Source organism: Pelmatolapia mariae, linkage group LG12, assembly GCF_036321145.2.
Source record: "Pelmatolapia mariae isolate MD_Pm_ZW linkage group LG12, Pm_UMD_F_2, whole genome shotgun sequence".
Taxonomy (NCBI): domain Eukaryota; kingdom Metazoa; phylum Chordata; class Actinopteri; order Cichliformes; family Cichlidae; genus Pelmatolapia; species Pelmatolapia mariae.
Window position 1 is genome coordinate 20780178 of NC_086237.1, and position 19007 is coordinate 20799184.

A 19007-nucleotide genomic window follows, 5' to 3' on the forward strand; every position below is an offset into this window, starting at 1 on the left:
GTCTGTAAATACTTTCTATGGTTCCAGTGGAACAGAGGCTGTAAGTAACCTCCGTAAATGGTTTTATAAGCAGTTCACTGAAGCATGATGTCTCCTTACCTGAAAGCCCTTTTCATTATCCCTCACATATTACCACTGATACAATTTATTTTCAGGCATTTGCGGCATAGGCCGCTGATTCTCTCAACTGAGGCTACTTCTCACACTCTTCAGAAAGATCGAGTCATCCATCGGCCTATGTTCTCAAGATGAACTATAACTTTATATCTATAGGAAATCTCACATTAGGAAACTTTTCTAGACTTTTGGTTTTTCTTTTTTGTTTGGTTTTGTCTGAGAACATTTTGAGTTGCATGTCTAGGTTGAGGCTAGAAGGGCAAACAAAGGCCAGTTTTTACTGCTCGTAAAACAACTTCAAACAGGATTTATGATCAGAGCAGATCCTTTGAAAGGCCGCAGCTTTTAATGAGTTTTGTCAAACAGCAAAGCATACTCATCAAGAATAACTAAATATATCACCCCATTTCATAAGGCATTGCAAAAGAGAGAATTTATTTATAATAAACACACATTCGTTGATACTTTTAAAGATTCTTCTCAGCCTTTACCTTTTAGTGTGAGTTCTGCTGTTTCTGGTTGTTACTGGTAAACAGCTAAAGGGCTACAGGAGGGAGGAATGGGTAGGGATTTGGACATGATGGTAGGCAACGTGTGTTTACCCGAGATGATCACAGAACTGGAGGAGTCGGGTGGGAGGATTTGGTCATAACTCAGACTGTTACATTATAAATCCTGCTGTCTCATGCAGGCAAAGAGCGTATTGATTTTTGCACAAGAAATATAGTCCAGGTTGTTTGCCTTTGTTGATATGCAGCATTGTGGTGTGGAAAATGAGTTGCAGAGGTCTTCCGGGGGGGGGGGGGGGGGTGATCGCACACATTGACGTGAATAACCACCCCTCAGCATAATCATGCATTTGTGTTTTCAATTCTGGTTCTTTGGTACATTTGTTTCAGTTGAGTGAGTCAGGTGTGCAATGTGTGCTTACACGGTTGGCCCAAAGTGCTCCTATAACTTTGTCTTTGCATATTTCAGCTGCGTTTCTCAATTCTTTGCATTACCAGGGGCTTGCTCATATTTCTGTGTTCATGAGAAAATCTGAAATGTGTCAATACTGCAGTCCTAAACTTTTTGAGACAACCCTCATCTTTTCATATTTTGCTTGGAAAATCAGAGATAGGTGCAGTGGTTTAATGAAATGTGCAAACATACATGGAAAAACTAAGCAGAGAAAACCAAACCTTTGTAGAATTCTAACAAATCTGAAAGGTTGGCACGACCACCTTTATTTTTCAACTGAGCCTGAACTCTTAGTCAAGGTTTCTTGTCATTTATTTACATAGTCTCAAGGAATAGCTCTCCAAGCTTCTTGAAGGACGCTCCAAAACGCTTTAAATGTTGTCTCTCTTTTGTTCTGTTGATCCCACTTCAGTACTGTTGATGTCTGCGCTTTTTTGTAAGCTACTGTGTGCTTTTTTTTTTTATCAAGCTATTTCAGATTATTGTCATACTGAAAAATGAGGGACATTGTCAATCAGATGCTTTCCATATAGTATTGTATTGATCAGAATCTGATGGTACTTTTCTGCATTCATAATTACATCAATTTCTTACAAGATCTCCAACACCAGTGGTTGAAATGCACTCTGTCACAAATCGTGACAGAGCCTCCACCGTGTTTCACAGATGGCCGTAGACACTCAGTGTCACTTGCGTCAATTTGAATCACAATTTCCAAATAAAACCGGTTGTCACTGATTTTCAGTCCAGTTCTTGTGTGCTTTAGCATACAGCCTTTACTACCTGTCTCCCTAGAGAATGGTTTCTTCACAGCCTCCTTTCTATTGAAATAATTACTCATGAGATTTCAGCAAACAGTAGACTGATCAACTGTTGCACCGATGTAACTTCCTTCTAGGACGCAAAATATAGAGAAATGAAGGGTGGTTCAAGACTTTTGCACAGTACTGTACCTTTAAATAAAACATTTTTGAAACTGAATTCTGAAAATCTGGAAAAGTCCAACAAAAACAATTTAATCTGTTCAAACTTTTTCCTCCACACTTCGGAAGCCAAATAAGTTTGCTTCTCACACCCTGCAATTTTTATCACCCACTAAAAATTAAAAAGCAAAGGATTTTAAGTTTTTCTTAAAGGTCATAACAATAGCACCAGAAAATTCTGTTTTTATAACATCATCAGTGTATTCAATTTAGTTCCCCTCAACTTTTTCACCTTTGTGTGTCCAACATTTTGAGAAAACCACTGTGATAAAGGAACTGTTGTTAACAAGACAAAGAATATTTGATCAGTCTGGGTTTTTTTAACCTCTTTTTTTAACATCAAAAAATTGGTGATTATCATCTTGATGGTGGTATCACCAGCCTTTGTGGTTGTGTCTCAGTTTCAGGCAGTAATTGTTGTGAATTAGAGGTTTAAAACAGAAAGAAGTTTATAGAAAGAAAGAAGTTGGTTCTGTCATTTTGGATGTATAAATAGCATTCAAAGATAACAGCAGTTACCTGAGCCAGTCATTGTTGAGGTTTTCTCTCTATTATTTTAAGGTTGCTAATATAAAGCACCTTGACTGCTGTTGTGATTTGGTGCCATATAAATAAAACTGAATTGAACAATGACAATAACTTGTGAGACGGAAAGTTTAGGTTATTCAACACATTAAGTCCCTGGACTCCAGTGTGTTACTACATCAGTGTAACAAAGCCTACCTAAATATTATGATTTTCAGCCATAGTTTAGAAAAGAAATATAGGTTTCTGAATGAGGGGAGTCAGGCCAGTGTTTCAGTTATCCACCAGATTGTTGCCTTGGACATATTCATGGTGGAAACAGATGGGGCAGGGTGCACTGTGGCAAATGTTTGTTTTTGTTGGGGCGAGTAATGGAAAATGTTTCTTGTAAGGCGACGTATTATCGTTCTTTCACTCTAAAACTCAAAACTCACAGGGTAACTGGGCTGCATTGCAAAAGAACAAAATGTATCATATAAATATTGATACGAGTGCAACAACGAGACAAAGGGGTTCTGTTTCCTCATCATTTACAGTTTAAATAGTGGAACTGTCTACTGACATAAAAGTGGCTAATATTGAGCATCACAATCACAGCTTAATTAATCACCTCACTTTCATTGCATTTGTAGTTTTAGCACTCCGTGTATTTGCAGCTGAAAAAGTATAATAATAAGCAAAATGACAAAGAGAAGGAAAGTATGCTTGTGCCAGTGGTATCAGGAGCGAGGGACCAGAAGAAGAGAGGAAAGAGAAACAGAGAAGCCTGCTGGGGGAACATAACTCCGCTCTGTCCCAGTGCTGAGAGAGGAAAGAAAAAGAAGACACAATGCAATATTCTCTTTGGAATTAATACACTGTCTCTTCTGCAAGAGCATCTAATTTAGTGTTACTTGCCTTCCTCACAGTCTCAAGCTGCCCCTCGCTCTGTGTCTCTGCCACTTTCTTCATCCATCTCCTTTACTATCTCGCCGTTTCCATCCTGCTCCATGCCATAACCATCCTCCCACCCACCCCCCACCCCGCAACATCCACCACCTCTTTCACTTCCCTGCCTCTCATTCTCTTCTTCTCTGCCTTAGGCCTTTGTTAGACTGTCTTTGTGGCGAGTGCAGAAAAAGAGAGAGAGGGGCCTTGAACACAAGTCAAGCAGTTTGAATGGGAAAAGGATGGCAGAAGAAACTGGAGAAATGGGAGATGAGAGAGGGACCGAGTGGATATGAAAAACCGCTCGCCTCCTGTGAGAGACTGAGGGAATGAAAAGGAAAGGGAGCGCGCTAATGGAAAGACAGGCAGGCAAGGACGAAAAAAGTGGTTATCTACAGTTTTAAGAAAGTTAACCTCATTAAAATTGTGCTAAGAGAAATGCTGAGGGCATACCAGATAATAAATTCTCATGCTAATAGTACATGCTTGGTCAAAATTCATAGATTTTTTACCTATTAAGTTCCAATTCAAAATTATTTCTGCATCCTAAAGGTGCTACAGCTCCCTCTCCAACTGAATAAAAGCAAAATCTCTTTATGCCCCAAATGAAACATTGCTGGAAGAGAAATAGTGAACACCCGTCTTCAGCTCTTTTAGTTTTTTTTTATAGAAATGAAAACATGGAACTCGTTTTAGTGGCTAAAACAAAAACAGCAGTAAATGAGTCAAATATGAGAAGGTCACTTTGTTTTCCAGCCCGTTGCTCACCCTAAATGGGTCCCCACGGTCTAAATGAGGATGGATGCGAGCTGAAGACGATTCACTGATCTGTGCTCCATGTTCCGACAAGCCAAGGGAAAGACAAGGGCAAAGGAGGCAAACGGAGTTGAGTTTGAAGAAGGACTGACCATGTCAAGGTTTAGATATGCGAGTGTGAAGGATTTACAGAATACACTTGTGGCTGCTGTGATCTGTTTCTAAGCTGTGAGAGGAGACTGGGAGGAGGTCAAGAGGTCGGTACTTAGCGTGGAGATTTAGCAGCGAGCCCTGGTGCCAGTGGACAATCTTCTTTGATCTTCTCTTTGTTACTCAATTGTTTTGCTTTTTCCTACAGGGCATACACAAAACTAATGATGTGTTTAATGATCGCAGATGCATGCTTTTTAGTCAGATGTTAAAGTTTCATATTTTTTAGATGACATTTTGTTTTTCTGACTACAAATAAAGGCTTTACCTCACACATTTTACTGATACCTTTATTTATAATGATATTATCAGTGCAAAAGCATGAAATCTATAGTCAAAGATTGAGAGGACGGGATGTGATCTTGGAGGGGCTGGATAGACAGGTACTATTTTAAAGGGACCAGTGCAGTTCTTTGTTGTAGCAATATAAAATAGAAGTGGATCCTGTGTTTTTCATATGTAGGAATGTCCGTTATTGGAGTTGTGCTTCTCTAGACCTGTGCCATTTCCTAAACCTAATTTATGGTCCTGCAAATATGTCTGTCTGCATACACATTTAGGTGTGCACACAGAGGTGCAGTCCTCCAAAATCCCAAATGCACGTTGCTGGACACAGATGACCTATGCCTGTTGATTGACCTATTGGCTAACAAGTGGGCCTGAATAGGAAAGGGGGTAGCAGTGGAGTTTGCCAGGAGTGGGAGAACTTTAAAAAAAAATCTTCAAAGATCAAATATCACAGCATAACTTTTCTCTTCTCTGCAGCTGGCAAACAGACCACCAACAGCACAGGCAAGAGTAGTCAACAGTCTGGTTGTATCACATATTTTGTACACTGCTTTCATCGACAACAAACACTGCAGGTACACTGTCAGTCTGCTACTGCCCCCAGACTGCCTTAATGTTACCTCAGCTTAAGCATAAAATAAGCATTGCAACCAGATGTTTTACCAGATGTCTGCAACCACAAAATGTTCTTGTCCAGAACAATAAAGACATTGACTTTGGTCATAAAACAACTAAATTTAGTTTGTTTGCCTGCTTGGTTGCAGTCAGAGTTGCTGCTGTGTTGTGTTGAAGAGCTGTTCTGGAGCCATCTCAGCAGGGTGAAGCAGTTTGCAGGATGTAGGCTGAAGCAACTTTGTCTATGGGTCGTTCAGTCTTTACTGTCAACATTGATGGTTGCACAGCAGTGTTCTGTAGTGTTGCTCTTGTAAGGCAAACAGAGCTCAAAGGGGTTGGCACCTGACTGTGGCCCTTGCTCCAGTGTAAGTGAGGTTGAATGGTACCTGGTGATTTTAGTTAATATTGACTTTCCAGCTTGTTCAGAGTGAAGGAAGAAAACTTAGAGGCACATTAGGCAAAAGTGAACAAAGTGAAGAAAATACAGAACAAAGTTTGTGAGCTGTTATGGACAAGTCTTGTAGCATTATGTGAAAGAAGTCCACACAAAATAATTTAACAAAGAGACATGAAAAATAAAGAACAAAGATAACAACCAACGAGGAGAAAAAAGGAACTAGGACTCCAGTATCATACTGAAGTCTGTAACACAGCATGGGGTCTCCTTGTTGCTGGACTTACTGATATATCCTTCTAAAGACAGAGTTAGGTGCTGTTACATGGGCAGGTTTGATATTATCATAGCACAAACTGCACTCTTCCCCTTCAATATAATCAGAACTAAAGAAAAAGGCAAATAGAACAATGAGCAGGACAATTTAACAAATTCACATCTGTTAACCAATGTGCCCTTAGCACAATGACTAGACAGCATCAACAGTTGTTCTAATTTAATTTTATGATCACAATTACAGCTAAGGAACATCAGCAGCCACTGGATAATTTTTTAGGGATGTGTCGCATCCCTTCTTTGCCTTCTTTGCCCTTGTCAGTGGATTCATGAAAACCAATGCTTTTTTAAATATAATGGTACGCAGATGTTCCAACATGATCATACTTTGAGGGAGAGGGATGTGCTATTCCACCAAGTATCACGTGCAATGGAGACAAGTCTGGAAATCTGACACAGTGGGAGGTGCTCTTTGGAATAGAGGGCAGCTTCTCATTATCATGATAGCAGACTTTACTGTGGCCACTGTGGATGATTTATTAGTCTTGACCAAGTGCATACAGTTATAGGTCTCTATCTACATTAAACCATAAGACACCTGATATCTTTCATGATTCATAATGAGGAGCCTGAAAGCATCTCAAGGTCAGACTGTTGGATAAAGACATCGACTTAAAGTCAGAGTCCTGCTACTTTTCTTTCTTTCGTTCTGGAAACTTCTCTTTCAGATGTGCAGAAATGGCAATGGTCACAAATATGGAATGAAACAGTGCATTTATTCATGGATCAGTTATTCATGTAAGGAGAACATGTCATTGTAATGTCTGCAGCCAGTATGCTTTTGCTATTGCAGAAAATGTCTTTAAATACTATTATTATTTTTTAGAAAACAGATCAAAAATGTTATTGAGGAGTAAGATAACTATGTTGAACAAATATATGGGGGGAGTTGGTCGGGGCCCATAATCACAGTTCTCACCATGAGTTAATCAGTGTCAGTTTATAATTGGCAAAGTGCAATTGTCACATTAATTTAACTCAACCCAGATTCATGAAAATCCAATCAGAGGTGGGCGAAATATCACACGTGGCACAAAGGAACAATCAGTGTGGTGCCACCCTCTTGAGAAATAATCTAATTTTGAGAATGTCACACCCCAGTGAGACACCTGTATACGTTCAGTATGCACAAACAGTCTGCACACGCTGTGAAAAAGCATGGATGCGTTATTGTAGGTTACTTATTAAAGTTTATGTTTCAGTAAAATCTTCAGTTGAAGGATGGAAATGCCGTGTAAACTGGAAACTCGCTGTAAGCAGTGAAGTTGTGGTTTGTGTAAATTAATATGCGTTAATTAGATGTTCGTTAAACTCTGTTTCAGAGATGCTGTTCAGTCAGTGCCATCTTTTTCTCTCTCCTAGAAACAACAGGAGAATCTACAAAATCAAAAATTGTTCATAGAACATTACGGCCAGTATCCTAATGCGATAAAGAATTTTCCAATTTAATCTTTTTGTTGAGGATACTAAAACTCATCAAGGCTTCCAGAAAAAGACTTTTGAAACTACTAAATTAATTGCTGAGCATCCAACTTCCGGAGGCTTAAAAAACAGAAATCTGAGAGTGAAATAAGGAGTTTGGGAGAGGCTGATTATGCGCAATTTAAATTTCTAGCAAGTTCTGACTTTTGGAAGAATTTTTTTAAAGCCCTCTCTCTATTATTTATTTTTTATCGGGCGGTGGGAGTGGGAGGAGGAAGAGTTTGCTCCACCAATAAAGCCTACCATGAAGCATCCTCCGAGTGACCAAAGGACCAAAGTGACTGTGGTCCAAGCTGCATAACGTTTTGACAGTGTGACTGCACCTTTAAAACAATAAAAAAAATAGTAAGGAAATTAAAAAAAAACAAACAAACTTATTTATCCTTTAAAAAATAGCTTTATAACTTAATTTTTAATATTTCTAAAAATAACTTTATAAATACAACTAACTGCGTAACCAGGCATTGGCTTAAACTCTACATGACATGATATCAGAAAGAGAGAAAGAATTAAAAATAAGAAAATAAAAGTCGGCGAAAAACATGGTACTATTTGTTTTTTTATTATAATTAGTATTTATTTACTTATTTATTTATTTGGATACACGAGACATCAAATTAAAAGCCATCACTTCTAGTTTTATTTTGTAAGTGTGTAGCGGAAGTGATAATTCTTCTGACTCTGGGAGGTTTGACAGTAGTTGTCCGGCAGCACCGAGTGAGCGCACACGTCGCTCTCTCCACTACATCGCACCACTGCGGTAGGAGCGCGGAGGCAGCAGCAGAGGAGTGCCCGGCAGGCACAGTCCACTTGTTCCTGCAGGACAAAATCCAGGTGGCGAGTCTCTCACTCTGTCTCTCTGTGTCTCCCTCTCTGCCGACTTTATCACAGCGCAAGACTTTACCTGAGAGGACATAGTCATATAGCAACAGCTCTCAGGGTAACCCTCACAGTCCAGCCGGAGCAAAGGAAGGAGAAGTTTGGGCTATTGCCACGCGATTTTACCCACAGCTCCGTAACCTTGGAAGTCGGACCTGATTATTGTGAGAGGATGGGACCGCTACTCCTTTCCGTCGCCCTGTGCTTGAGCGCCGCTGTCCCACAGCGTGTGAAAGGTGAGCGGAACAAGTGACAGGCAAAAATAATCATTGTCACATTTTCTTTTCTTTTCTTTTTCCCCACACAAATAGTTCTTTAGCGTGGGAGCATCACCGAACAGGGGATCGATCAGAATCCTTTGGCATATTTACATATTCTACTGAAAGTGACAAAGTGCTGGTGATTATTCAAAGAGGATCGTGGGGAGTGGGGGTATCCCACATGAACGGTTCAACACTGTGCGTCTGTATTGTTCGCTGGAAACGGAGCAATCTCGGCACGTTTTTTTTTTTTTTTTGTATCCGTGCACGACTCGTTAGTTAATTGGTTTGATTGTGTTCAAAGGAGACCTGTTTGAGTATAGAAGCGGCCGATTGTGTATTTTATCTGTGTGTAATTGCTCTTTGATAAAGGGCCACATGAGACTGCGCACAATTAAGGCAAATGTGCACAGCTCCAGTGTTTCGTGCGCCCTCACAGTGACCATCTTCAGTTGCTTGCTTGGCTTATGTGCGAAGCTTACATGGGGTAAAAGAAGCTGAGGGTCCAGGTTTAGCCCTCGTTAATTAATGCAGGGGGACAAAGGCATCTTTCTCCCCTTATTTTCCCTTTTTTAATAACCAATATAAAAAGAAGAAGAAGAAAAAAAAACGGAATAGAAAGATTTCTTGCGTGGTGACTAGACAAATCTAGAGGTGATATATATCCTGTAATAGTTGCCTTATCATTATTAACCAGCGCAATATTACAAGTAGGGTAAATGGACATTGAAGTCTAATGTAGAGTCTTACCAAAACATGTCACACTGCTTTATGCAGAGAGAAAACTGCTGAAAGCTTATAGATTAACCTGACTCCCTGAATCACCGTTCCCATCATTTACATCCTCCCCCCTTTTGCCCTTCCTGTTCTCTGGTGATGGGGATGTTTAAGCTTTTGGCCGCTATATATTTTCCACCGTCAGTGCAGAGCCGTACCTGTGGGATACACATATATATATTTTTTGATAAAGAAAACAGGGTAGTCCTGATAGAAGTGGGTCATGCCATTGTCCCTGTCTCTGTTCATTTAGCAACACGCTTGCCTCAGGAGTCACACATGTCAGACAGACCTCAGTCTCTACACCGGGAGTGTGCCCCAAGCAGAGTTTCTAAGGCTCCCTAAGCCTCACAGTGTCAACTCACAGTCAGCTGTTACAAGACATAATACTCCCTGGTAGGCTGGCATAATGAATGTACAGGAAGAGCAGAGAGCCGTGGTGCCGCGGGTCGACTTGTTTCAAGGCTCAGTGAGTTAAAAATAAACCCCGGACTAGTCCCTCAATTAATCATATCCCAGTTAAAAATTGTGGTATTGTAAAGGGATTTAATTTTGAATGAGTTAAGCTGTAACCTTAGTCACAAAAGGGAGCTGGTTAGAGGAGGAAATGGAGGTTAATCGACAGTGTTAACGTTTCATCTGTGTTTGAACAACAGCCATAGTCATATTGGTCAGCCTGGCAGCTATATTTGCAACCTAACCCCTTCGTCACCGTTGCTGTCAGTCTGACATGTTTAAAAAAATCCACAGTCAGATTATAAAAGGGACACGAAAGCATTCAGCTGTCATGAAGAAAGTGGCAGAAAAAAATGTCTTGTGATTATTAGAAATCTCTTTGTGTTGCCTTGAAGATACGGTTTACTTACCTTTTGTCATTGCTCAAAGACAGCAGGTGTCTTCTGAGATAGCGGCTAACAAACACTGCATGGAGGATGTCACAGGGTGCCTCTGTCCACTGAAACAAATTGATGGGGTAGAAAGATTCGCCTTCAGGTAAAACAGACTGCATTGTTCCATGTCAGCGTGCAATACATCACCTCCTCTCTTTGGTTACTGGGGCTGACTTTCACACATTGTTTGGGGTCCTGCCTGTCTGTCTGGACAAAGCACATGACTGCACCCGTGGGTTCTGTGGATGGATATGTAAGACGCTTTTGTGCTTTGTTTGGAGTGTCAGTCTTAATGAGTTTTATGCATCTTAATTTTATCCCCAGTCTTGTGATAAGGACTTCACAATTAGAGGCTTTTAGTCAAATGGACAGCCATCTGGAGTGGCAGTGTGATTGTTTGCTATTGGTGAGCCATGATTAGTGTTAATATTGTCGACTGCTGTTCATTTTAGCCAAAGATTGCACTTGTGTAACACAGTTGAAGAAGTCAAACAGTACACTAATGTAGAAATATTGCAATTTTGCGAATGTTGGCAGCTTTAGATTGCTCATCATGCTCAATATGCTGTAGGTTTGAGAGGTTGGGAAGCTTACTGAAGGGCAGTAGAAGTTTTGTTTAGCTGAGAGAAATTGAGCTTCTGCTTCCAAACAGTTGGATGGATATAAATTAGATATACCGACTTGATAGATAAATCTATCACTTGATAGATAAATCTATCAAGGCCGATTTGATAGATTTATCTGAAAGGTCAACACATTTACTGGCAGCTGAGGTTATGGTTGATGTACCAATGATTTTTAATAAGAATGACATGTGACCTACACTGCTCTGCAAAAGTAAAGAGCCACCCCTCATTTCTGTATATAAAATGGGAAAACGCTACAAATATACATGGCAATACAGTATATAAGGCAAGAGTTTGTGCAATTCTAATGAGATTAAAAAGCCAATATTTGATACGACCCAATTATGCTTCAACACTGCCACAACTCTCTTAGGCAAGCTTCCCTGTCATTTCTTTTAGCAGTCTTCAGGAAAAGTTCTCCAGAGTTCTTAAAGAACATTCAAAGCTCTTCTTTGGATGTTGGCTGCTTTTGTTCTGTTCTCTATCAAGATGATCCCACTTACTCCAATAAGGTCTGGGCTCTGGGGAGGCCGATCCATGACTGATAGTCTTTAACTGTGTTTTTCTATCCAGATATGCTTTAAATGCATTGACCTCGTACTGGGAACCATTTTCATGCTGGAAAATGAAGTTGTTGCCAATTACATGCTTTCCAGATGGTATTGCATAATGGATCAAATCGAATCGCACGTTTTTGCCTTCATAATTCCATCAATTTTGACAAGATGCTCAATAGCACTGACCGCAAAGCATCCCCAAACCTCACCAGAGCCTCCGTTGTGTTTTACAGATGACTGTAGACACTGTTGTATCTCTCTCCTGACCCCTATGTACATATTTAAACCAAAATTTCACATTTGTTTTCATCACTCCTGAAAAGGAGTGGTGAAAATGATGATTTTCAGTACAATTCTTGTGTAATTTGGCATACCTGTAGAAGCCTGGAGAGATCCATCCATCCTCTTCTGCTTATCCTTATCAGGGTCACGGGGCTAGAGCCTATCCCAGCTACCACAGGGCTAGAGGGCCTGGAGAGCTATTTAGAAAATAAATAAATAAAAGAGAGTCTAGCTCCTTGGGAGCAAAATATGAAGAAATAAGCCTCTTCAAGCCTTTTGCACATTACTGTAGCTCTACAGTGCTGTGCACTAGATGTGCAAAGATCGTGTGGTGAAGAAGTGAAAGCCTTTTAAAAGAAGATTTATTTGTTTCCTTGCCACAAAAGAGGAAATAAATAACAGCAAAAACCAAACATTTTTACTCTGACTCAGAATTTTGGTTCATCTCTATTATGTCTTTAATAAAATGGAGCTTTTCTTTGCAGACATTTAAATGGATATAATGCATATTAATTGTACAGATTTATCCAAAACCTCATTACCTTTACTGGCCACTAAAGGTTATGGTTGATGTATGACTGACTTTTAATAACAATAACTGGCGACCTACCTCTACAGTGCTCTTCAATCCGGTTTTAAATGGCACAGTCCTTAATCAGTGGCGAGAGGTCAGACTTCTGTCAAATCAGCAGCCATGATTAGCAACGGATTCCAAGCTACTCATTGGACAACAACCCCTGCACAAGAAAGTGCAACATAGAATATCAAAACATAGAACTAAGTGATGTAGTGACAGCGGCTGCTGTTTTTTTTGTGGAACTTAATAGGGATATTTGTTGTCAGTGCAGATGTTGACTAATCCTTTTTATATTTGAAGGAGACTTCATTTGTCTGTCATGCTGACAAGGTGATGCATACAATGCTATTTGTCTTTGCCATCTCAGTTCTCCTGCCTACATTTCATGCTTGACTTATATGGAGGGCACTGGAGTGATGGTTATCAAGGTTGCAAGGACACATGAAGAGGAAACGCTTACCAAAGAGCTTTAATACAGCCTTGAGAAGAAAATAGCAGCATGGTGGTAAAATAAGTAATTTTAGACAGGAAAAAAATGGATGTTTCATAATTATTTTATAACATTTTGTGGCTTTGTTTGATTTAGAGTTCTGTGTAAAAGTCTTGAGCTACCCCTCATTTCTTTATATTTAGCTTCCAGGTTGCCAGTCTTTCTTGTCATTAAAGTGGTTTTGAGAAGTCGTCACTCTTGGATGAGTGACGAAACATTTCCCCCGCTGAAAACGCTACGTCCAGATGAACAGAATCATCTTTTTGGGAGTTCTTTACCTGGATGACTGAGCATGCATCAAGACATCTCAAGAAATAGTTCTCCAGATTTTTTTGTAGGTTTTTAAGAGTTTTTCTTTTACTCATTGGCTGCCTTTTTACCCAGTTCTTGTACTTGACCATTTTCAGAGAAAAGTTTTTTTTTTCCCTTTAATAAGCCACTTAAAACTGAACTATGATTCATTCAAGCATAAAAAGGGCACCTAAATCATAACAATGGACCAATATTATGTCTGCACATAACACACAAGTTAGCAAAGAACCAATTTTAAATAGTATTTTTAGAGACTTGGGTACCAGCAGTCTGTCGCAAAATCACAGAAATTGTTCTCATTTCTTAAGCTGTGAAAATGCCAAAGATAACACAGTTTGACAGATATAAAGTTGTATTTTTTCCCCAACAAGGTGATTCGCAAAGAGGGGAAAACTTGCATATATTAGCACTGTGTGCAGTGCATTCTCAAAAAAGTTGTTTAGACCTGCTTTTCAGTCAGTGGTGTTGGGGATCTTGTCAAAACTGATGTAATTATGAATGAGGAGAAATACCATCAGGTTTTTATTTGACCATGCAATACTGGAAAACCCCTAATTTTTAATGGTGGGCAATGTGACCTCAAAATTAGATTATGACACTTTGAGAAAATTTGTGATATTTCTGACAAATTAGAAAAAAGACATTTGGAGCATTTTATCGATGCTTCGGGCAGCAGCAAATGAAAGAAGGTAAATGAAAGACATTTTCCATCCTTCTTTTCCAATGAGCTACTGTCATTGAGGACACACTTCCTGATTTGAAGTGTGAATCTATTTTAAAAAATAAGGTGCCACCAGCAGCGTGGTGCCATAGTAGAGACACAAGATGTGTGGAATGTAAGCACAAAAGTAACCCAGGGAGTGTTTTCCCCTAGAAATTCTATTTAAAGTTGCTTCACACTTGAGTTTAACAATAAATAAAGTACCAAATTATTAATATTATTACATTATAAATATGAGCCATATTTTTTCTGTTGAATCTTGGCTCATGCTTTAAGCCCTGTTTTGCCACCTTGTAAACACATCAATAATTGAATGGGTTGAACATCATTAGCTGCCTGTACTGTATGTCTTCCTTCGTAGCCTGGACAATGTGTGTGGTTTTTTTCCTCAAGTCATGAAACACATTTGTTCTTTCCACCTTTGGCAGGAACAATTTTCCTTGCATATTTTGCTGAGTACTGTGCTTTGTTGGAGGTTGCTGAAGTAGTTTTAGTTTTGGCTGACTTGTGGCTGTTGCTGTCAGTCATGCCTGGGCTTCTCTGCTTGCATGCATTGGGGAACACAAAGGCATGGGGATGCTACAACATCGTCAGTGTAAAAATATCATGTAAAAATTTATACCAAACAGTCAAAGCTAATCATCACAAATGATATGATATGGCACAGCCCTAGTAATGGTTTCATTTCCAGCATGACAATGATCCCAGACACGCTGCCAATGCAGCAAAAGCAAAGCTGGATAGGAAAACACACAATGGAACACTATCAGTCATAGACTGGCCTCCCCAGAGCACGGACCTCAACATTACTCCAACAATGTGGGATCACCCTGACAGAGAACAGAACAAAAGGCAACACCCCAAGAGAATTCAGGCTATGTTGAAAAATAAAGGCGGTCCTACCAAAAATGGACTTTCAGGCTTGTTAGGATTGTCGAAACTCTCTTTTCCCTTATTTACTGTGGTTTCCATTTATGTTTGCACATATTTCAGTAAATCATCCAACTATTTCCCATTTCCTTGCACATTATAAAAAACAAAAAAACTGAGGTGCCTCAAGACTTTTACAGTGATGGTACAATAATCATGTGACCGTCACTGAAACACTGAAAATTATCGTGTTTGAAGCCTAGTTCTGTATCCTCAAGGTGACTTTTGCTTAACTCTGCATTTGGCAGTGAGTGAAAAGGAAGAATTCTTCAAGGCATCACACAGACAAAAGATAAACACAAAGACTGATCACCAGTAAAAATAGCAATTTTTCACACAATAGCTTGTCTGTTTTCCCACAGTCCTTAACTCAAAGGTGATGTTTCTCTTCACAAAACTATGGAAATGTTGATTATGTATTTCCCCAAACAGTGTTAAAGTTCTATCACTGACTAAAGGCAATATATAACATTATGACAGCTGACTTAAGCTGTGGCGTTCTTAGCAAAGTGTTAATGTCAGGAAAAAAAGCAGAAAGAGCCCCGTAGCTTGAGTAAAAAGATTATACAAATTCTTCATTTGTAGTGTGAGTTAACGTTGAGTGTACATTCATTTTTCAGCTAAGAACATGCAGCGGCCTGTCCCTTTCATAGCTTGAGTATTAATAAGACCACATGCTGGGTTTAAGTAATCCCACTGGGTCACAATTAATGTTTCAACTCTTGGAGGCACAAGAAGACTCACTGCATGTGAGGCAAAACAAGTTGCAGGTAATAACTTCAAATATATGCACTTTAACAAGTGGACCTGCATGTTTGAAATTGTTGAAGGGTATAGTGGATCACTTCAGAGTGACACATGTGACACAATAACAATTTTAGCTCAATTATGCTGTTTTCATAATGCTTCAAACCAAAATTGTAAATGAAAATGACATTTCTTTTTGATTACTTGATTTTCCTCCTTACAGCAGACAATTCAGTATCTCTGCTAGTACTAAACCTTACTGCCAGTTGATGGTTGGTGGAACGGTGGTCGCACGATGTAGTTTGATGATAAAAGTATTAAAGCATGCAGAAGTGGAATGCTGAAGGTTCAAAACACTTTTGATCTGTGTAACTCATGGCAATGATCAGCATTCTTTCCCCTGCAAATGCGATCTTACTTCACTGTTTTATTCATGTGTGACATTCAGAAGACATCACCTGTATGTAATTTGACACTAAAATTTGTATCCGCAATGCATTTTTGTTTGACTCACCAATAAATACGAAATGATTAATTTGAAAAAGCACCGCAGGCTAGTAAAAAAAGATGGGAAAAAAATATTTTTTTGTGGCCCTTTTCCTGCAATGCTTCTTTTATTGGCACATAAATTCAGAAAAAAGCACAAATGTCATAATTTTGTGTTCACTAAACTTATAAGGAGTAATTTGCAGGTGTGCAGCTCCTCTTGTGAATCAGTAAATCTTTGCATTTTGATGGATAAAGCTCTGTCAGCATGAGGCAAAAAGGGGAAATAGGTTTTAAATGCATAAAAGTGTCTTTTAAATGTGTTTATCGACACCACAGATGTGACTATTGTTAATAGTATTAAAATATAAATAAAACAAATTTATTTTAGAGATGTATTATAATACCTCTCAGTCATGGTACGGTATCATGACAACGTTGTATGTTTTTTTAAATCAAATTCTCAAGGTTCAGCTGCCATTTTTTGGTTAAAAATCAGAGGTATACTGCAAAAAGAAAGGCCCTGGGGGCCACAAGAAAAATATTAAAACCTAACTTTTTACAGATAAGGAAGCCTAACAAGGTAAACAATAGGTAACAGTCAAGTTGGATGAAAGGATGATAAACCAGGGTATTTTTTGGCTGGAACGTTAAGAGTTTTCTTGTATATCGTTAAAATGTTTGTATCTATCTTTCTCTATATTATTTTAAGAATGTTGTTTTTTATCAATAACTGCCTGTGCAGATGTGTAGGTGTGCCAAGTGTAGGTGTGTGTGTGTGGGAAGAGGCTAGGTATTTAGGAGGAGGGAGAAATGAAAAGCTTACTGACAAGTGTCAATGTGGATTGTAAGTGTATCCTCAGCCAAGCACAATTTCTATACTCAGTGGGTGTGGCTGCTGAGTGCAATGGACCCTCTGTATTTGACAGGGAGGTGTCACACCACTATCAGCATTCATTATTGGTTTTGGCCATGAGTGAAGACTTCACCTTTCCCCAACGGATCAATAGGAAGAATAAAGTATTTTGCATTAAGTGCAGAACTGCAGCAGCCGTTAAGTCTGATGAGATGTAAGCAGTTTCAGCTTGTTTAAGTTTTAGTGGGGGACAAACAAAGAATGTAACTCTTGCTTTTGTATGTGAGTATTTGACTCATTTTCATCTCTCAAAAAGAGACAATTTCTGGTTGTATTAATTACAAATATGGTTAAACTGCTTCAGATGGAAGTGAAGCTGCTGTAGTTAAAATGAGATTGAGTACTTTAGTCTTTGGTCTGATAAAGAACCCACCATATTCAGTCAGGCCAGTCTACTTACTTTAGTTCAGATGAGATTAAGTGCTTAAACCACCTGTCCCAAGGAGATGATGCCTCCTGATTCTGTCCCAAGGACATACTTAAATGAAGAGTCCCAACTCAGTCTATATCAAAAAAAATCCTTGAATTATGTCTCTGTCTTTGATTGACAGTTATGATGCCATAAAACCTACAAGAAATAACTAGCACTCATGTAAATTAATTAAACACTGTAACTGTTTTGCAACATATAATTTCTTTTAAAACTTCTTTGAGGTGTTTTCAGCTTTTTACTCTTAAAGACTTGCCAGCTCTGTATTATACAGTATTTCAACTTACATTTGAGTATATTAGTACATGCACTGAATATATTGTCTGTTTTTCTTTGTGTGTGTTTGTGTGTGTACAAAAGAGTTGGTTTTTGTGCTTGAAGCTTGGAGAGGTAACCCAGAAATGTCATCACACCAAGTCTAGGCAGCAATTCTGGCTGTTTTTCACAGTGTGGAAGTGGATCCATACTTCACTCATTTGGCAAAACACAAAACAACATTCATTTATTTATCGTGTGAGTCAGCCCGATTTTACACTAAATTGCGCTGAATAGAAACAGGTGAGTGACTGAGAGGAAGCAGGATACAATCAGTCTGGATATGACAAGTTTCAACTGGAAGCCTTTGCTTTAAACATTTTTTTTTTCAGAAGAGCAATTTTAGGTAACGACATAATGTATATGTTATCCATTTTGAAGATAAGTGCAGTTTTTTTTTAAGTGCAACATTTTCCATCCAGATGTTTTAGATTACCTTCGGGGTTTGTAGTACCAGCCACGGGTAGAAAGAGGAAGAAAAAATAGAGCTGAGAGCCAGGATGAAAATTCCCTTTAACATGATGTTCATTGAACAGAAACCACTCCTGTTCTGAAAATCAAAGTGAGACATAGTCACAGTCAGTTGCCCTCACAAAAAGGGCAAAGGTTGCAACAATTTACACCAGATTTGTACTTTCAGGCACAAGTTTCTGATAACTTTTTTTGCTAGAGTCTCAATGCTCAACAACATGTCACAAGACAGCAATAGTTTCAGATGAGCTTCTCTTGTTTTTAGCTCAGTAATAAACCAAGGGCAAGCCAAATGTAGCAGTAACCACTTATTAAGGTCTTAACTCTGTATAGCACATAGTAAGTAGAAAGAAAATTGTGGTTTTATACCAAAATACCAACATTAAAATATTACTTGACACCAGTGTGACCAGTTTGCATGCTTTAATCAAACAGAACTGAATTGAATAAACACTAAATTTGATTTGTGACCAAAAAGTCAGTATTTCTTTCCACTTCCTAACTTTTGCTTAATGTGGAGAATCCAACTTCTCACCCGTTCTCGATCCACTCGTGTTTTTCATTCTCATTGAAGGCTAGAGCCATTCCCAGCATGTACAATATACAGTAGAGACATTAACTGTTAAAGATCCAACATATTTCTCCACCTGACGGGAGAGAGAGAATCTGTTTTCAGTTTCCTAAGATATTATTTTCAAATTTTGTGTCATGCTAGATACTAATAACAACTCGAGCTGATTCAAGT

General features: G+C 38.9%; 1 protein-coding gene across 3 annotated transcripts in view; it reads left to right on the plus strand.

Moving 5' to 3' along the window:
- Nucleotides 1–8305: 8305 nt before the first annotated feature.
- LOC134638936 (EGF-like repeat and discoidin I-like domain-containing protein 3) overlaps nt 8306–19007 on the plus strand; it is a 127733-nt gene continuing 117031 nt past the window's right edge. For all 3 annotated transcript variants that reach the window (XM_063489898.1, XM_063489899.1, XM_063489900.1), the window contains exon 1: nt 8306–8711. In XM_063489898.1, the coding sequence (XP_063345968.1) occupies nt 8648–8711 (64 nt within the window). In that variant the 5' untranslated portion in view covers nt 8306–8647. The remainder of the gene's footprint in view (nt 8712–19007) is intronic.